Source organism: Centrocercus urophasianus, unplaced genomic scaffold (genome assembly GCF_019232065.1).
Source record: "Centrocercus urophasianus isolate 14NV4802_14NV808 unplaced genomic scaffold, USGS_Curo_1.0 seq_28, whole genome shotgun sequence".
Taxonomy (NCBI): Eukaryota; Metazoa; Chordata; class Aves; order Galliformes; family Phasianidae; genus Centrocercus; species Centrocercus urophasianus.
Genome location: NW_024884844.1, coordinates 13,118,084 through 13,136,877, shown reverse-complemented (window position 1 = coordinate 13,136,877; position 18,794 = coordinate 13,118,084). Strand labels below are relative to the sequence as shown.

The 18,794-nt window shown below is 36.7% G+C and overlaps 1 protein-coding gene across 1 annotated transcript in view; it reads left to right on the top strand.

Annotated features, from left to right (window-relative positions):
- NEB (nebulin) overlaps positions 1-18,794 on the top strand; it is a 102,255-nt gene that overhangs the window by 40,665 nt on the left and 42,796 nt on the right. The window contains exons 49-79 of the mRNA XM_042827044.1: positions 1,444-1,548; positions 2,044-2,148; positions 2,238-2,549; positions 2,901-3,005; positions 3,254-3,352; positions 4,247-4,348; positions 4,670-4,777; positions 5,642-5,953; positions 6,074-6,178; positions 6,261-6,365; positions 6,877-6,981; positions 7,870-7,977; positions 8,064-8,177; positions 8,934-9,131; positions 9,939-10,043; positions 10,662-10,766; positions 10,859-10,963; positions 11,397-11,504; positions 12,184-12,297; positions 12,766-12,963; positions 13,399-13,503; positions 14,140-14,244; positions 14,522-14,629; positions 15,009-15,116; positions 16,008-16,115; positions 16,737-16,841; positions 16,932-17,036; positions 17,216-17,314; positions 17,542-17,652; positions 17,830-17,934; positions 18,611-18,715. Of these exons, the coding sequence (XP_042682978.1) occupies positions 1,444-1,548; positions 2,044-2,148; positions 2,238-2,549; positions 2,901-3,005; positions 3,254-3,352; positions 4,247-4,348; positions 4,670-4,777; positions 5,642-5,953; positions 6,074-6,178; positions 6,261-6,365; positions 6,877-6,981; positions 7,870-7,977; positions 8,064-8,177; positions 8,934-9,131; positions 9,939-10,043; positions 10,662-10,766; positions 10,859-10,963; positions 11,397-11,504; positions 12,184-12,297; positions 12,766-12,963; positions 13,399-13,503; positions 14,140-14,244; positions 14,522-14,629; positions 15,009-15,116; positions 16,008-16,115; positions 16,737-16,841; positions 16,932-17,036; positions 17,216-17,314; positions 17,542-17,652; positions 17,830-17,934; positions 18,611-18,715 (3,882 nt within the window). The remainder of the gene's footprint in view (positions 1-1,443; positions 1,549-2,043; positions 2,149-2,237; positions 2,550-2,900; positions 3,006-3,253; positions 3,353-4,246; positions 4,349-4,669; positions 4,778-5,641; positions 5,954-6,073; positions 6,179-6,260; positions 6,366-6,876; positions 6,982-7,869; positions 7,978-8,063; positions 8,178-8,933; positions 9,132-9,938; positions 10,044-10,661; positions 10,767-10,858; positions 10,964-11,396; positions 11,505-12,183; positions 12,298-12,765; positions 12,964-13,398; positions 13,504-14,139; positions 14,245-14,521; positions 14,630-15,008; positions 15,117-16,007; positions 16,116-16,736; positions 16,842-16,931; positions 17,037-17,215; positions 17,315-17,541; positions 17,653-17,829; positions 17,935-18,610; positions 18,716-18,794) is intronic.

Below are 18,794 nucleotides of genomic sequence, written 5' to 3'. Positions count from 1 at the left end.
AACGATGTGGTGCACGCGAGGAAAGCCTACGACCTACAGAGTGATGTATGTATGCATGAAGATCTGGTGTATACTAATGTTATTATTTCATTTTAGCTTAGTCACACATGTTTGATCTTTAGAACAGTTTCTCCTATGGTCTCATCTTACTCATTCTTGGTATTATCTGTAAACTTTCACAGGACTTAATTTGTATCTGCTGTATTTCACATTCTTTTTGAGTATGTAATTTGGAGGTGATGATGAATCTGCTGTTCTGAGTACTTCTTAGATAACAAGTGTTTTTTGCTTTTTTATCTAATGATTTTATTGTTTTTGTTTATGTGAATCTACTTGAAAATTTATTTATTGTCATGAACACTATGTAGGATTGCAGCTAAGATATTCTAGTGATTTCAAAGCAAATGGAGTAAATACAGCTGCTTTTGTGCTATGGTTTTACAACTTAATCAGACAGTAGTGTGTTTTCCTCTATTTCACTTGAGCTTCAGTGGTGAGGTTCATGTTCCTTGTTGAAGAATTTGGTCAATTGAAGACAATGTTGTTGTCTGCTGCCACATCAGGAGATCTGCTGAATTAGCAGCTCTACTCCTGTGTGATTAGCTCTACTCCTCAGTATCTCCATTCCTTTTTCTTTTTTTTTTTTTCTTAATGTATTTTTGCCATCTTTCACGAGGGGCCACATATTTTCTTATTTGGACCCTTAAATTGTTGAAGCACCTAGAGGAATGCATATTTTGGAGAGAACAGAAAGACTTCTTACCGTCCTTAACATCCATTCTATTCACTTGCTTCTCCGCTTTTTATATTCATTTGTCTTTGAATATACTGCTTAATTTACTAGCTTACTTAAATCTTCTTCCCAGGCTTACTTATTGCTCTGAATATCTCTTGTATGTGTATAAGCTGACTGGCAATTTCCTAAGACATATCCTGCTTTTGGTCTAAAATAACTAAGACTGTCATTTTAAACACAATTTTTTTTTTCTTCTGACCATTTTTCAACACAGGCTATTTATAAGTCAGACCTAGAATGGCTCCGTGGAATTGGCTGGTTGCCTAATGATTCTCCAGGTATTCAGAGAGTGAAACATGCCCAGGATCTCCTGAGTGACAAGGTGTATCGCACACCTATTGACAGCGTGAAGTACACCAGTGTCGTCGATTCTCCAGACATTCTTCTAGCTAAAGTGAATGCTGAACAGCTCAGTATTGTACGTTACAGTGTTCTTGAATCTTTCATTGTTCTGAGGTGATAAGCAGTTAAACAGAAAACTCTCTTTTACAATGTAAAATAGATAGATAGTGGTATTTTAAGTTGCCTTACGCTTTTCAAGACGTTTTATTTTTTGGAGATGATAATTTTATGTGAGATTTATGGAATGTTGTATTATTGACAAGTGCTGTTCCATATTTTAAATGCAAAATGAATTATTTTGACAGCCAAAATACAAAGAAGCCTGGGAAAAGGACAAGACTATGATCCATATTATGCCAGACACACCTGAAATCAACCTAGCCAAGTCTAATGCTCATAATTATAGCAAGGTATGTTTATTGTTCTACTATTTACATTAAAAAAACAGTAAACTCTGAATTTTAACTTTCTAAGATGTTACTTAAAAAGTTGGAGGTTAAGTCGCATGAATCTTCTTGAAATCTTTCATTATATGCAGCTTACAACATTGCCTTCCCTCTACTGAGCGTTCTTGAAGTATTTAGGCAGTTTAAAACAAATGCTTGCGTACAGCTGTTCAGAAATGATTAATATAGTGCACCACTGAGACAATGCTTTATTAAATGGAAGAGAGGCTATAAATATTTTCAGAACTTTTACAAGCACCTTTATGCTGTACAGGTTGGAACAGTGGTGTGTTACAGACACTGTGCGTGTCCTGACAATCAGTATTTATAGCTAGAAGCAGAAGTGATGCTCCCCCAAAATACCACATTTCAGCAAACAAATGACAGTGTAGTACGTGTTTCTTTAATGACAAATGCTAGGGAATCTAGCTTATGTGTGACATTGTACTGTCTTTTCAGAAACTGTATAGAGAAGCCTGGGATGAAGTGAAGATGAGTTACGATTTGAGAGCAGATGCAATCCCAATTAAAGCAGCCAAAGCTTCCAGAGAAATTGCTAGTGACGTAAGTGCAGAAAGAGGCATCTAGCTTTCCATATGCTTTAAGAAGTATTCCATAACTGTTATTAATGGTGAACTTTGCTCTTTACCCAGTATAAATACAAACTGGATCACGAGAAGCAGAAAGGACATTACGTTGGAGTTCCAAATGCAAAAGCAGATACAAAAATGCAGTTTGCCCTTGGCATAGGCAAGGTTCAGAGTGAACTAGAATACAAGAAACACTTTGCCAAATGGAAGACACAGTGCCATCTGCCTGTTGACATGCTGTCTATCCAGTCAGCTAAACATGGGCAGTCTTTGGTCAGTGATATTGATTACCGTCATTACTTGCATCAGTGGATCTGTCTTCCAGATCAGAATGATGTGATACATGCCAAGAAAGCCTACGATCTTCAAAGTGATGTGAGTTAACATGCAAACTTAGTTTAACTTCTTACTCTGTTGTCTTTTCTTAGTCTGCTTCAGCTCTAACTGAAGTCAGTGGGAATGTTTTGCTAAGTGCAGTGAATTGGCTTTGCTGGTTATTTAGAATACGTAGTGTATGCCACTGTTACATACTAAGTTTGAAGAGTACTGAATTTACATGTAGTGCTAATGAATTTGTGAATTTAGATGTAGTGCTAATGAATTTAGATGAAATCGGAATTACTGTTCTCCTTTTAACCAGCAGGAGTGCATGCCATTCTGTATGGATCTTGCTGGATTGTACAGGGAACTCTGGCTAACAGCACAAACTCTATTTTGTTTTCTCAGGCTGTTTACAAATCTGATTTAGAATGGCTACGAGGAATTGGATGGCTACCAAATGATTCACTTGGGATAAATCATGTCAAACATGCCGGAGACCTATTGAATGAGGTAACTAAGAGTTCTCAGTATTAAGATTTAAGATTTCCTCAGGAGTAGCAGTAACTTTCAGTATTTTTTAATGATTAAATACACCAGCATTTCATGTATTTTTATTACAAAAAACACAACTGGAATATTTCCACAGTATTCACAGAATGTAACCTTTGTTTTGTTCTCTGTATGGTCAGAATTGGGTGTGTTAGCTCTAAAATATTCCACTGTAATCTGACTGTATTTTCATCTTTTCTGTTGTACAGAGAAAGTATCGTACAAAAGCAGAAACACTTCGATTTACTCCAGTGACAGACAGAGTTGATTATGTCACAGCGAAGAAAAGTGGTGAAATTCTTAGTGATGTAAGTTTGCTGGCATCTTGTCAGGCTGTAAACTTGGTCTGTGTATGGCAGTGATACCTTTGGTAACATTTGACAACATTGAACATAGGTAACCACATGTACCGTGGCAACCGTAATGCTTACTCCTTCCTAGTGAAGTCAGTGCAATCTTAAACTGTCCAGTTAATTACTGTGCTACAACAATCATTAGAAAAATTGGTGTGCTGTCAGCTTGCCAGTCTTCATATGTTTTTGAAGTCTGTGAGAAGCTGGCATGTGAAGATGAGGTGACACGACCCCTCTCAGTTCATGAATTTGTGCTTCTTTTTTCAATCTGCTTCTGGTAGAGAACATGCGAAGTTAAACGCTTAATTCCAACAGTGGTAAAAGGATGGTAATGACAAAGCTGAGTTGAATAGCATGCTGCTCTTCAAGCTCGTTGCACGCATTTGGTCACGTCCTGTCCTTGGGAACATGGCTCAGTGTATACAGCATTGGTTAGGAGATGCTAGGATTCTGCATTCGTGTAAAGCTTATGTTGGATAGAGAGAACTGATCTTGCAAAACTTAAAATCTGTCCTGGTTCAAGTACTTATTGCTGCAGTTTGACAGCTGGCTGTGGTGGAGCCTTGTAGACCAAACAAACTGGTGCAGCTTCATCTGCTGAGGATACTTCCCTGTCCATCCAGCTGCAGTGGAACAAGTTTTCAAATTTTCTGAGAAGTTCTATAAAATCTTTCCTTGTGTATCTTCCTTTAAAAATATATGTCCATTTAGATGTGTGCTTAATGTATCACATTTAATAGGCTTGAAAACTCAGGTTTTTATACATTATTTTATGCATAAAATAGAGGTCTTGGTTTTATGTTTTCCATGTGCTGTGATGATGTGACAATTGTTTTTTTTCTATTCTAGATTACATACCACAAAGCATGGAATGAGGTCAAGTCAAATTACACTCTAACAGACACACCACAGCTGGATATGGCACGAGAGGCAGCCAGAATTCTTAATCAGGTACGTGTTCTCTCCTTGATCATGACAGTTTCTACTCATAGAATCATAGAATCATAGAATCACCAAGGTTGGAAAAGACCTAAAAGATCATCCAGTCCAACCGTTCACCTATTACCAATAGCTCCCACTAAACCATGTCCCTCAACACAACATCCACAACTCACGTCTCTTCTGGGGGATTTAGAAAACTTGCTGTATTAAGAACACCCTAGAGAAAGGATTCATTTTATTTGCATTTTATATACCTCATATGCATTTAATAATGCCTATGACTCCAGTAGTTTTGAATTTCTCCTTTCTCCTCTCTTCTGTTTTCCACAGAGTTTATACAAGGAAAGCTGGGAGAAAGAAAAAGCCACTGGTTATCTCTTACCTCCTGACACTGTGCAGATCCGTCATGCCAAACACTCAAATGAAGTCCAAAGTGAGGTAATAACTTTTCTCATTGCATTAGGAGAGCAAATGCTTAGAAGCTTACAGATGTTAAAGGCCTTGCAAGTTCAATGAACGATATGCAAAGCTTTGCATTAGGGATAACATCCAGTGGACATCTTATGATTGATGAAGTTCACTGTCCTCCAGACAATTCAGACATTTTTGAGATTATGATTTTCATGGATATCGGTATTGAAAGGTCAGATTCTTGTCTCCACCGTTAGTTTCTCCAGATGCAGTCCTTTCAAAGTCACCTGAGGTAAAATTTCATATTTTATAAGCTTCTAAAAAATTAATAAATGTGATGATTGTTATCTGCAGCTCTGATTTCAGTTTCCATAATTACATTATGGTGGCTTCCTCTATGAGAAACTATAAGGTGGTTTCAAAGTTTTGTGTAGTGAGAGTTGAAGCTCTTGGTTAACTACTGAGCGCACATTTTATCAAAAATGTGGTGTAAATGCCTTAAATAAAGGTCAATTCTTCAGACAGTCTTAAATAATATGTTCAAAAATGTGCTGGAAAACGGAGGCTGAGTGCTTAGCAGATATTTTCTAGCTAGGTTTTCGTGCTAGGTTTTCCTCATGTTTTGAAAATGCACCCTAGTGAAAAATGATAGCATATTAGTCTAGAAAATTACACATTTTGAAGTGGAAGGACTACACAAAGTAACATTGCTATTTGTCTCCTAATTTTGTCATGTATTGAAAATCAGACTGCTGTTGGCAACTATCTGTTAATAAAACACTCTCATTTGTTCTTGGTGTTGATGAAGCCATGGCTGATCACGGCTTAAAAAATGAGTAGATATAATCAATACTGATTTTATTTTAACTTTTTTCTCCACTCTTCCATCAGCTTAAGTACAAAGCTGACTATGTCAAACAAAGAGGTCACTACGTGGGAGTCCCCAGTATGAGAGATGATCCAAAACTGGTGTGGTTTGAACATGCAGGCGAGATCCAGAATGACAGATTGTATAAATCAAATTACCACAAAACCAAGACCAAAATTCACATCCCTGCGGATATTATGTCAGTTGTAGCAGCCAGGGAGTGTCAGACGTTGGTCAGTGATATTGACTACCGCCAATACCTGCATCAATGGACATGCCACCCTGACCAGAATGATTGTATTCACGCAAGGAAGGCCTATGATCTGCAAAGCGATGTAAGTGATTTTACACACATACCACATAATTTCCAATTTGTATGGTCTGAGTGCATTTTTTTATATTACATAAGGCAGAAGGACATAATTTCTTTTCTTTTTGTAACTTCATTATTTTAGAATATTTATAAATCTGACTTGGAATGGCTCCGTGGTTGTGGCTGGATTCCTCTGGATTCAGTGGAACATAAGAAAGTTAAGCATGCACAGGAACTGATAAATAAGGTAAGAAGGTATTTTAGTTGTTGTGTGGCTAGCTCTTCTTTCTCATCCACAGTGTATAAGAAAATATTTCATCTCTTTGCAGAGAGCATATACGAAAGATGCCCTTGAAAACTTTTCTAAGTTCACCAGTGTGGTTGACACTCCAGACATTGTCTTGGCAAAGATTAACTCTGTCAATCAAAGTGATGTATGTACCTTTCTTCCTTTCTGTATTATTAGAATTAGTAGATGACTCAATTGCTTTTGCTGGACTGTACTGTGTTTAGCTGTGTTTGTGTAAGCATGTGCATGCTTATTTATAGTAGACTTTTATTGGGCAAGTTGTTCAGTAAGAATATAGAAATAACACAATATTGCTGCAACAAAGCATTTTACATTTTTCTGTAGACAGATATAGGTTATCCCTTATTTACAGTTGATACAGATTTTCCTTACAGTGATTTAAAATTGAGTCTTGTTCTTGTAAGCTAGTGGAGTTCACTGTGGCCACTGTCTTAATTGCTGATAAACATGTTCCATTTTACTCAAGTTTTACTGATGACGTCTGTCTGTGTACCATAGTGGCTGAAATGCACTATACAACATTTCTGAAGATGTGATAACATAACAGAAAATAAATGTCTACTTCTTAGAGATGGACTAGTTGGGATAATTTATTTCTATTGTGGCATTAACTCAGTATTTCTTCTCTCTTGTAGCTAAAATACAAAGAAACATTTAACGCCGAGAAAGGCCAGTACATCGGGTCTGATGACACTCCTGAACTGAATCATGCCAGAGACATGTCCTTACTGTATAGTGATGTAAGATCTGATAAATACCTAACTGAGCTGCAGTTAGTTTTGAAAGCAACAGAATATAGACTGAACTTCAGAATACTGTTCTGTTTCTGCCATCAGTTTACTACGGGGCACTGGAAATGTCATTTAATCTCTTAGTTGTAGGACAGTTTGGTTAAGGGTCATTTCTTTCCTCACTAAACTGAACTCAGAGTACTACTGTGAGGTGTTTGGGAGTAGGAGGAGCATTAGTGTAGTTGTGATTCTGTGATGTGAGTTTACATTTATTTTTTATGAGAGGAAAACTTTAGGTGATTTGTGTTACTAAGCAGGTATTTATCAGTAGTCTCACTAATTTTAATTGGAAGTATCTACTTTTGGAAGTGTAAGTGACTAATTTATATGCCAAATCTTTGTAGTCTAGTCTGAAAGTCAATGTGTTTAATATTTAAAACATGACATATTTTAAAAGTTCCATTGACACAATTACTGCTCTTATGATAAATACAAGTTTTACTTGAAGATTTTTCATGATTTAAAACAAATTATCTGTAAGATTATCAAGGTCAATTCTATACCACACTTTTAAGCAGCAGTTCATGTCTACATTTTGAATATTCCTGTTACTTTTCTGGGTGACAAACAATGAATTCCAGGTCGCCATTTTGAGAGAGCAGATCTAGAGAGTTCAAGTTTGTGCTCCATTACTCTCCTGAGTTGGAGCTCTGTCTTAGACCAAATATGTGTTCTGAATTAATATTCTTCATTTACTTTGTTGGGATGATTTGTTGGAAAGAGGAACTGCTCTATAGAAACAGTCCTATTCCATATGTGTGAAAATAGCAGAATCGGACCTCTTGGAAAGTATAATGGATCTTATATCAAAGTTTGTATTGTGTTCTGTTTATCTAGACACTTTATAAAAGAGACTGGGAAATCAGCAAGCCCCTTGGGTATACTTTGGATACAAAATACATTCCACTTGTTGGAGCCAAGCATGCAAACTACGTGAATAGTGAGGTTAGTAGGAATTTTCCATTCCTTCTTTTTATTTTCTTATCTCCTGTGAACATGAACTTTAAAATTTCGACATGCCTATTTTGCAGCGTAAATACAAGGAGCTGTATGAGAAGCTGAAAGGCCATTATCTGGCTGGGAAGGACATTGGAGATTTCCCCAGCGTCGTTCATTCATTAGCATTCCAGAAAATAAGGAGCGCGGTGAGGAGACAATCCACCTTCCTTCCCCCAGTAGTTTCTGTTTCCTTTCTTATCAGTGTCTCTCTCATATTGAACATAAGTAATGCTATGCTTATTAACACCAGTAATAGTATTTCCCATGTGCTTTCCTGAATGTATTTGGGGTGAATCATTGAATTTGAAATTATTTAAGAGATTAAGATAGATTATTATTTTTTTTTTTTTTAACTATTGGACCTATTAGAGTTTTCTATTTTACATTAAGAATCTGATCAGCAAGAAATACTATATGGCTTGAGATACTTTTGCCATATTAGCAAAAATATATATATATATAATAGATATAATAGGAATTGAGGCATCAGAAAGATAAAACACATCGGTGTTTTGTTGTTACCACTGAACGTATAACATGTCATGCAGGGCATGCTTAATATAATCTCTAATATTACGTCTCCTTTTGAAAAGGGAGGTGATTTGGATTAAAGAAAAGCTTTTGTAACATAGGCACTTCTTATCTTGAAGTAGTGTTGCCTTTCACACACACAGTTAAATCTGCCAATGAAGGAGACTGTTTTTGTCTTTCTAGTACCTTGTCAGAATAAATGGTGATTAATATCTAACTTCAGACTTCATCCCACTGAATCCCATTGGAGTTTTGTCCCTAAACTAAGATTAGCCTCAGATTGTTCTATATAACCTGCTACCTACTGGAGTCAAAATTATGCAGGAGAACACTATTCACTTTTTTCCCTTTCCTCCATCTTTGTTTTTTAGTTGGCATACAGAAAGAATTACGAAGACACTAAAACAAGAGTCCATATTCCAAGTGATATGATGAATCATGTGCTAGCTAAGAAGTGCCAGTATATCCTCAGTGACCTTGAATACCGAACTTACCTCCATCACTGGAATTGTTCCCCTGAAGAGCATGATGTTATTCTAGCAAAAAGGGCCCAAGAAATTTTGAGTGATGTACGTATTTCACATATTTATTTAATATTTTACCAAGTAATCTTTTCAAGATATTTAAATATCAAATGCTTTCAGGTATTTTTGCAGTATTTAAACGTGAAATTGGTAACCATGGTCTTAGATTGCTTGGTGTCACAGTACCAAAGATTTTTACATTTTCTGGGGAGGATCTTAATGATCTACTTATTTCTCTCACACTTGTAAATTGGAAAAACGTAAGAAGTTAATATTTGCAAGCCTTCCCAAAGTTCACCAGATGGACTTGTTGAGACTGTGTAGAATGCTTACCATCTGGCACACGCAGAGATGGGATGCAGATGTACCAAAGTCAAAGTGTTGCTGTGCTGCAGTGATCACCAATTAATTTGCACAGGAGCCAGGACAGCTTGCACAGACTTCCTGGATGAGTATGGAAAAGACTTTTCTTTGAGGTTATATCCCACAGCTGCAGATGGTACTTGAATTTCTTATTAAATATTCAACAGTACCTCTACTTGGGTGAAAAGCCTTCCTAACAGAATTTAGTGTGTTAATTTCCTGGCCTATTAATATGATGTATTACTTTTGGCTTACTTTTCCATGTAAAACTTGAGTAAGAATCATTCACAGTGTGAAATGGGTCACACCAAGCATTGTCTGTGCACACATTTAAATTTCCAGGTATAATTGATGAATAAGCCTGAATTGTGGTGCATTGAGTTTGCACAAGTGGCAAAAGCTGAATACAGTAAAAATGACAGTATTTTCTTCAAACAGGGGCAAATTTCTTCCTAATTATGTATGTGGTTGTTTTTTTTTCCTGTATAGGTGGTGTATAAAGATGACTTAAATTGGCTGAAGGGAATTGGATGCTATGTCTGGGATACTCCACAAATCCTGCATGCTAAAAAATCGTATGACCTCCAGAGCCAAGTAAGCAAGTTGCCCTCAAATAAGTAAACATGTATAAGATATTTTTTTTTCTTCATTTATGATTCACTGGGCCTTTCACCTATCCTACTTGAAAGCAGAATGAAATAATTACATCCAAAATACTTTTTCTAATTATTGCAATCTTGCAGCTTAGTCTGCAGAGTCTTGGTAATTGTTGCTAAAAAAGCAGAAAAACTGGGAGAATAGAAGTGCTGAAGCATTTTGGTTTTTAACAGTGAGAAGGTCGCACACATTTTGTGTGCAACTCTGTACACAAGATACCTCAGTTATTTATGTTATTTATGTTATTTATTTAAGTTATTTATGTTATGTTATTTAAGTTATTTATGCTGAGAGAAAGGTATCTGTTGTCTTGCTGGTTGTTCTCTTAGCCTACATGTGCTTTACAATTATCCACAATTTTCTGTATTACATAGTTCATACTTGCTGTGTTCCTATGTAGAAGCATTCCTTCAGCACAGCAGTAACTTCAAGTTGGTCTTGCTTGGACTGTAATCCTATCCTTCTGTTATCTGATTTTAAATGACTGATTTTAAAGGAAGTTAGCACGAAAATTTTGTGGTCATTTTCAACATTTGTTTTTTTCTGTTTTCTTAGATAAAATATACAGCTGCTGGAAAAGAGAATTTTCAGAACTTTGGTGTTGTTACTGATACACCAGTCTATGTGACTGCAGTGCAGAGTGCTATAAATGCCAGTGATGTGAGTGAACCCTTCTTTTCTATTCATTTTTTTTTCCTTTGCTCCTTCTGAGATTTGAGACGAGTTCACTGACTCCATCTTTCATTTTATAGGTTAAATACAAAGAAGATTACCATAAAACTAAGGACAAGTATACAACTGTGACTGAAACAGTAGACTCTGAAAGAGTTCAAAATCTGAAACATCTTTTTAGCAATGTAAGTGCTTTTCTCTCAAGGTACTACTGAGATATTTAATTTTATTTTGTTTGTCTTCTCTGTTTGAAGATAAATTTATAAATATGAAACTTAGCAGAGTCAGTGATAGCCCTCTGCAGTGAGTATGGAGAAGATGCTGAATGACAGGCTCAGTCTTGTCAAAATATAAGCATTAATAAATGGGTTCTGTGAAGAAAGTTGCACCTGAACCAAAAAGACTTCTTGTACTAGTATGGATAAGATGAACAGGAAAGAACTTTGTTACCTTTTCTGTGTGCTATCAAGATTATAATACTGTGCTGTCTTAATTTCTGTGAAGTAATAGTTAAGGTGTAAAATAATCATCACAACAGAAGGGATATTGATTTTTTTACTGGATATTGGTTTTACCCAGGGAATCTTTCCACTGATAGAGACTTTCTATTCCCCACAGAATCTCTACAAGGAAGCGTGGGACAGGGTGAAAGCTACTAGCTACATAATGCCCTCTGATGCTGTATCCCTAGCACGTGCAAAAGAACTGAAGCATAATGCTAGTATTGTAAGTCAATAAAATACTTTGATTTTTTTTTTTAAATCAGATCAGTTCTAGCAATTCAAGCATCCATGTGTTGCATTTAAGTATCAAAGCATTTTAATATCTTGGAACTGTAGAATCTTTTAGTTTAAATATGTATCTGTAGCAAATCCTTTTTCTGTGAGAATGATTTCACTAACAGCTAGATAGTCCTTTGCTGCTCCTTTTCATGGAAAAAAAGTTGCATTTTATAATAATAGAAGCAACTTCTAGAAAAATTATATTCGGTTCTCTTTTAGCCTAAGTGGCCTGAGTCAGAAAAGCACCAAATGTTCTATATGTCTTTAAATGATGCTTTACTGACTGTAGAAGGACACGATTTGTTGCATTACTGAGCAAAGGCTAATGAGAGATCACTCTCCTGGATAGATTTAAAGGAAAGAGCTGCAACAATAAAAATAACTAGTAAATTCAATTTATTTATTTAAAAACCTTCTAGCTAACTGTTCTTACTTTTTTCAGTGGTTACAGTGCATTTTCTTTGCAGCTAAAAATAAAATTGAAACCAAGATCCTGCTTTAAATGCTGCCTCTGCTTTTTGGACTGAACTGAATAGTTTTTGATTTACTTACTGATTTGGTTCTAAAATTACAATTTTCTAACTTGAATTTGTTATCTGTTGTCTTTCTTTACATCTGCTTAGGTAAAATACCGAGAAGAATATGACAAGTTCAAAGCTCTATACACAATACCTGGAAGTGTTGAGGATGATCCCAATATAGCAAGGTGCCTTAGAGTTGGAAAGCTTAATATTGATGTAAGTGGTGTTTTCTTAAAAACCACACAGATAATGTATTTATGTATTTCAGTAGGCATTTGGCAGTGCTCAGTATTTGTGGGTGATTAACATATTTAGCAAATGTCTTTTCAGGCTTCTACATCAACTGTTGAATTGTCTTCTAAACCTCTCAGTCTAATATGTTTATGTATGAAACATTGCACACTGCCTGGCCTGCCTCTTGTTGACATGACTGCCATGAAGATTTGACAAATTGTATTTTAGCACCCTTTTCTTATTATTGCTGAGCTTGAAGGTTCCTTAATCTGCAAGTCTTTAGAGTAGATAAGATGGAAATGTGAGTCATAGCCAAAATGATTGCTCTCCAACTATAGCAGTCCATGAAAATATTAGTAGAATACCACAGTCTTTTGCCTCAGCTTTATCAACAGTTAATAATTCAGGCTACTTGCCAGTATTATTAATGTGAATGTTTTAATTCTGCAGCGTCTGTACAGGGAAACCTATGAAAAGAATAAAACCAAAGTCCACATTATTCCTGACATGGTAGACATAATTGCTGCTAAAGATGCACAGGAGAAAATCAGTGAAATCGATTACCGCACGCGTCTCCACAACTGGATCTGCCTGCCAGATCTTCAGATCAACGCACATGTTCGAAAAGTAGCTGATCAGATCAGTGATGTAAGTTCGCAAGTGTTTGTGGTTCACTTTTCTTAAAGGATTCTTGCATTTATGCTCTGTAGAGGAAATGATTTTGCAGAAACTTGGTTGGAGCACTCTGTGGTTTCCACTCATATCTATTATGCTTGATGGCACAGCATTTATATCCTGCTTTTGTAACACAGACAAATCAGTCCGTACTGAAGTGTGGCTTGGAATGCATCATTTCACTATTATCAGTCTAGGCTCTGGGCCAAAACCTTGCAGTTCTTGAAGTGCTGTAGAAAAATCATTTTAATTCCGAAAGGAATTGTTTTGATTTTCTCGAAACAAAAAATGTGAAAAAGCAAGAAACATCAACCTGCCAGCATTTGACAGTTGTGTTCAGACTGACTTAACAAAAAGGGTTGGATCATGGTGCACATCTGAGATTGCTTCTTTTCTCGGATGTCTTAGGTGGTATACAAGGATGATCTTAACTGGCTGAAAGGCATTGGCTGCTTTGTTTGGGACACTCCTGAGATTCTCCATGCTAAACATGCCTACAACCTTCGCAGTGATGTGAGTCTGAATTGAATATACTGTTTCTGCTTACTTCTTAATATTTTTCAAAGCATTGTATTAACAGGATGGAGTAGCTCTATTCTAATTCAGATATGGTCTGAAAAATGTGATATATGCTTCTCTACTGAATTATCTACTAGCTGTCTCCCCCAGGGCTCCATTTTGGAGCCAGTTCTCGTGAGTGCCTTTATAAATGACAGCACGCATTCGAGTCCTGCATCCAAGTAAATTTGCAAGTAATGTTAAACTGAGTGAAGCTGCTGACTCCATTGAAGTAAAGATATCCTTAGCTTGGGATTAAGGTTTTAAAATGGGAGAATTAATCATTGTGCTTTTACTGATTGTATGCCCCCTAATTAAGTTGTGTATCAGAAGTAGGTTGGGTGCACATCACGTGGTGCGTATAAATATTCTGATGACATTTCCCACTGTTTCTTGAAAGGAGTTCTTAAGTAGGTGCCATATTCATTTGTGCAGCCTTAATTTCAAGACATTTTCTGTATTAATGCTGATTCGTGAATAGAATAAGTAACAAATAAAATAGACAGTAATTAGTGTAAATATAAAAATATAATAAAACCAGTTAACAATAACTAGTCTTACTGACTGGAGTTCTTGAATTTCTCTCTGCAGATCAAGTACAAATCTGCTGCAGAAAAAACAAAGAGCAAATACACTGTGGTCATGGACACTCCTGTCTATGTCCAGAGTATCCTCAGTGGCTTGAATGCCAGTGAGGTAAGTGCCATTTCTTCACGGGTCCTAGAAATGTCACTTTAATATATGTAGTCATTATTTCATTGCTTATTATCCACAGCTCATTGACCCTGCCTTTATTAAGGCATCACTAAATATTTAATCACTAAATCACAGTCACTAAAATCATTAATTGCCAGAATTCAAAAGAATTTCATCCAGTTTTTTGGAAGATGTTCCCATGTGTGTGCAAATAATACACACTGTGACAAAGCATCAGCGTTATAACTTTCTTTTAATTACTTTTTCTTCTTCTTAGATTATCTATCGTGGTGACTACTTAAATAAAATTAGAGGCAAAGCGATTCCCACTAACAAGACAGTGGATTTGGAGCGGGCACGTCATGCAAACAAGATACAGAGTGAAGTAAGTATAAAAACTTTGTTTTCATCAGAATGCCGAAGAAAACCCAACTTCCATGTTCTTCTCCTGTTTGATGCATGTTCATGCTCTCTCTCGATCTTTCCTTTCTGCAAGTCCACAGTGTTTTCAGATTCAAAACCCAGATTCTTTAAACGTTGGTCTTTATTTAGCTCTTCAGATATGGAAGCTGGATTCCTCTGCATGAAAATAAAGTGGCACAGTGTCATTATTTAACCTTCAAGCATGCATTATAAGGCAGATATTTGGGAAATCTGTTGCTGAGTGTGTATAAGAGATTTTCTGTGTAGCTAATGAATACTGTCAAATACTACACGCAGTTGTCTCAAAGACTCTCCCTTTTCCTCCCCCTGCTTCTTTACAGAATTTGTATCGCTGGGCTGGTTTGAAAGCTCTGCCTACTGGATACAGTCTTCCCAAAGATACCCCTGGCTTCCAGCATGCCAAACACGTCCAGTACATTGGCAGTGATGTAAGTAATGTACTGTGTCCTTCTGTAACACGAGTTACCAGGGAAAGTTTGGTGCCTGTTTTCTAGGAGTACACGACTGTGGAGGCAGTTATTTCTCAGATGTGAGAATGGTTACCAGAAAGCAAAAACAGTAGGAGGTAGTTCCATGTGTTTGCCTGAGCCAGGAACTTATGATGACCATGACACAAGCAGTAAATTCATCAGCCAGTGGGAAGTCCCACTGAGTAAGGCAGGTAGAGCAGGGTGCTGATAGCAGATTGCATCAAAAGTCTCTGACAAAGTGAGGGTCAGCTTCCATTCCTGCAGTCAGGAGATAGAGGAGACAGAACAGAAATTGGAGGCAAGCTACCAACAGCATAGGTGCACAGTAAATCCAAGCGATGGAACTTGAAACCAGGCTACAAAACAGAGCTAGAGATGAGCTACTTGTGAGGGAGGACCAGTGCCCATCCAGAAGATGAGGATGGAAGCAGTGCTGAAGACAGGTGTGCCTACAGCATTGCTAAGGGAAGGACTGACACCTCTGGTGTGCCTGGTCTCAGCAATCAGTTCTTACCAGTGCACTCAGCTCCCAACACTGGTAATGTTTACATTAACAGAATTGAAGCAATTGCTATAAAATAAAAATTTCCTCAGACAGATGTGCATATCATGTTAGACATAAGAGGAATTTAAAATGTTACTCATCTTGGGTGAGATCATAAAGGTATTTTGATCTTGATAGGATGATGCTTATTTAGCTCTGGTGTAGCTCATTTGACTGTCTCTAAAAATCTGAGTCTAAAAATCTACACAAATTATTGCCAGAACAGCAGTGTGACTAGAAGCATAAGGAAATTTAGTTTCTATATACTTTTGTTCAATCTAAAAGATTTCTTTCCCACTTTGTAGCTGAAATATAAAGAAGCCTATGAACATATGAAAGCTAAAGGCTACACTCTGGGACCTAATGATGTTGGGTTTGAGAATGTGAAGAAAGTGAATCAAGTCATTAATGAGGTACAGTATTTGTTCTCATTTGTATTTATAGAGCCCAGAATCTGAGGGATGAAAATACATTGACTGGAAAGATGGTAGGATCCATGTTCACTGGGGCTTTTAAGAACAGGATAGATAAATGTCCATCGAGAATGGCAGGGGATCATTGATTCAGCCTTGGAGTTGGGTAGCGTGGCTTTTTAATGTTCTTGATGACTCTTAACTTTCTACAGTCCTGTAACACTATTATCTTACAATGAAATCACTTCTAGCTTAATTTTATTAGCCATCCTGCTGCTGTTTGGTTGAAGAGGTACAGAAATTGTGTCTTTGACATTGAGTCTGTAACTTTATATACATGTAAAGTCAATGATCAAAGAAATGAGTACTAGTTTGAAAATTTAGCATATGTGTTTACGTACTTATAGGATTGGGGTCTTAGATTCTACATTTTGCTGTTCGAGGTGCTGCTATCAAAAAAAGTCTGACTGGTTAGAAGTATGGTTGCTCCCTTTTTTGTCTATTAGTTCTGCAATATCTGGCAAAAGAGCTGTCCTAAAAAGACAAGAGTTTTTACACTCTGCTAAATTTCTTGCAATGTTTAAGTTTTTAACATGTAAAATCCTGTCTTCTTTCATACAGAGGTTGTATCGGGCAACGTACCACAAGAACAAGGATAAGATTCATACTACTCCAGACACACCAGAAATCCGTCAAGTCAGAGCAACACAGGAAGCTGTCAGTGATGTATGTGCCTTTCTAACATAGAACAGAAGATATTTAGAATATTCAGCATGATCTTACATGAAATCTACTATTTTTTTCTTTGTCTTTCAGTTGATCTACAAGTCAGATTTCTTTAAGATGCAAGGACACTTGATTTCCTTGCCGTTTACTCCTCAGGTGTTGCACTGCCGCTATGCTGGGGACATCACAAGTGATGTAAGTATCTCCTATTAAGATACCTGGTATTTGAATGTAGAAATTTTATACTGAAAGTGGAATTTGGCTTTTATTCTATTCCGTAATAGGTAAATGCTTTGTAATTGTGTTTAAGGACTGATGAGTGAACTTGTCTGCAAAGTTAATATTCTGGTTTTCTTTCCCTAATTGCCTTGTAGAATAAATACAAAGAGGATCTGAAGTGGTTGCGGGGCTTGGGCTGCTTCCTTTATGATACTCCTGATATGGTCCGTGCTCGTCAGCTGCGTAAGCTTTGGGTAAGGTTTTTCTTATGTAAAGAATGTACGTATAACAACACATTTGGTGACACATGTGATATGTAATCCAAGAAATGAAGTATATGAAAATAAATGAAGACCAACGACAGCATGTATTGCTGTGCTTCTGGCTATTTGTTTCAAAGTGCTGTTACTTCACACCATGAATGCTCTTTGCAATTAAGAATAATAAGAGCTTCCTAAGTGTTACTGCCTTTATCTTTCAGTCTAATTATGTGTATACTGATACTGCAAAGAAGATGCGGGATAAATACAGTGTGGTGTTGGATACTCCTGGGTACAGGAATGTTCAGGAACTGAAAGCCCATTTGAGTGAAGTAAGTTCTGTGTTAATTTTATTCATCTTTGGTAGCTGTAATTAAGTAAAGCTCAGATCTCTCACTGTTTTCTTTTCAGAAATCTGAGAGATGCTACAATTGCAAAGCTGTGTTTGGGCAGCTGTTACACAAATATATGTAAGAGAAGAAATCATTCACAGACTTTTCTTTTTCTAGCTGGTTTACAGAGCTGCAGGCAAGGAGCTGAAGACAAAATACACTTCTGTCCTTGACACACCTGACTACTTAAGAGCCAAGAAAGGACAAAAAATACAGAGCCAGGTGAAAAATTTCTACTAATAAAAAACAATTGAGGTTCTTTGTTAATATTATCTTTAAGTACAGCAAAATCTTTCCAGGTCTTTTCAAACCAATATAGAATTCCTAGAGGGTACTTTTAAAAACAGCCATTGTTAAGTGGCTTGATTTTTCATGTTTACCATACCTCTGTGATGGACAAATCCAACTTTGGCTGTCTGAAGCAAAGCATTGAACCATGGTCTGTTGTGTTCAGATTCTCTGAAACTCTGACTTTGTCAGAGGAATAAGTACTTTTGTCAGTCTACCATTTGTTCATTATCTTCATTCACATAGTTCATGCTGAGTTAGTAGTACAGAATGTTGTTACCCAACGGAAAAAAACAGACTGTTTTGGATGCTTTTATCAAAGTGAGGCATGGACGTAGGGCAGAGACAGCATTAATGTCATATGCATTGGACTTGGGGGTTCATGAAGATATTGCTAGTATTTACAGAACACTGTGAGCAATGGAAAAAGGTGGACTGAGATAATACGGAAAGTGAAAGGGTGCAATTCTCACCAGTTTCTCCTGGGGTAAATTGGGTGTTTATGCAAAACTTATAGTGAACTTATTGTGAACCTATACTCATTTTTCAGGGTGATAAAGTAAAACTTAATTGAAATGTATTTTTTTGGATTCTTTCTGTCTTGCTGCAGTATTTGTATGTGGAACTTGCCACCAAAGAGAGACCTCATCACCATGCTGGTAGCCAGACTCCAGCCTTCACACATGCCAGGCATGTAAAAGACATGGTCAGTGAGGTAAGATTGGTCTTTTGTTTCGTACCAATATTTAAACTGCTTAGAAGTTTCACTTCTAATTTTGATGATGGATTCAAGG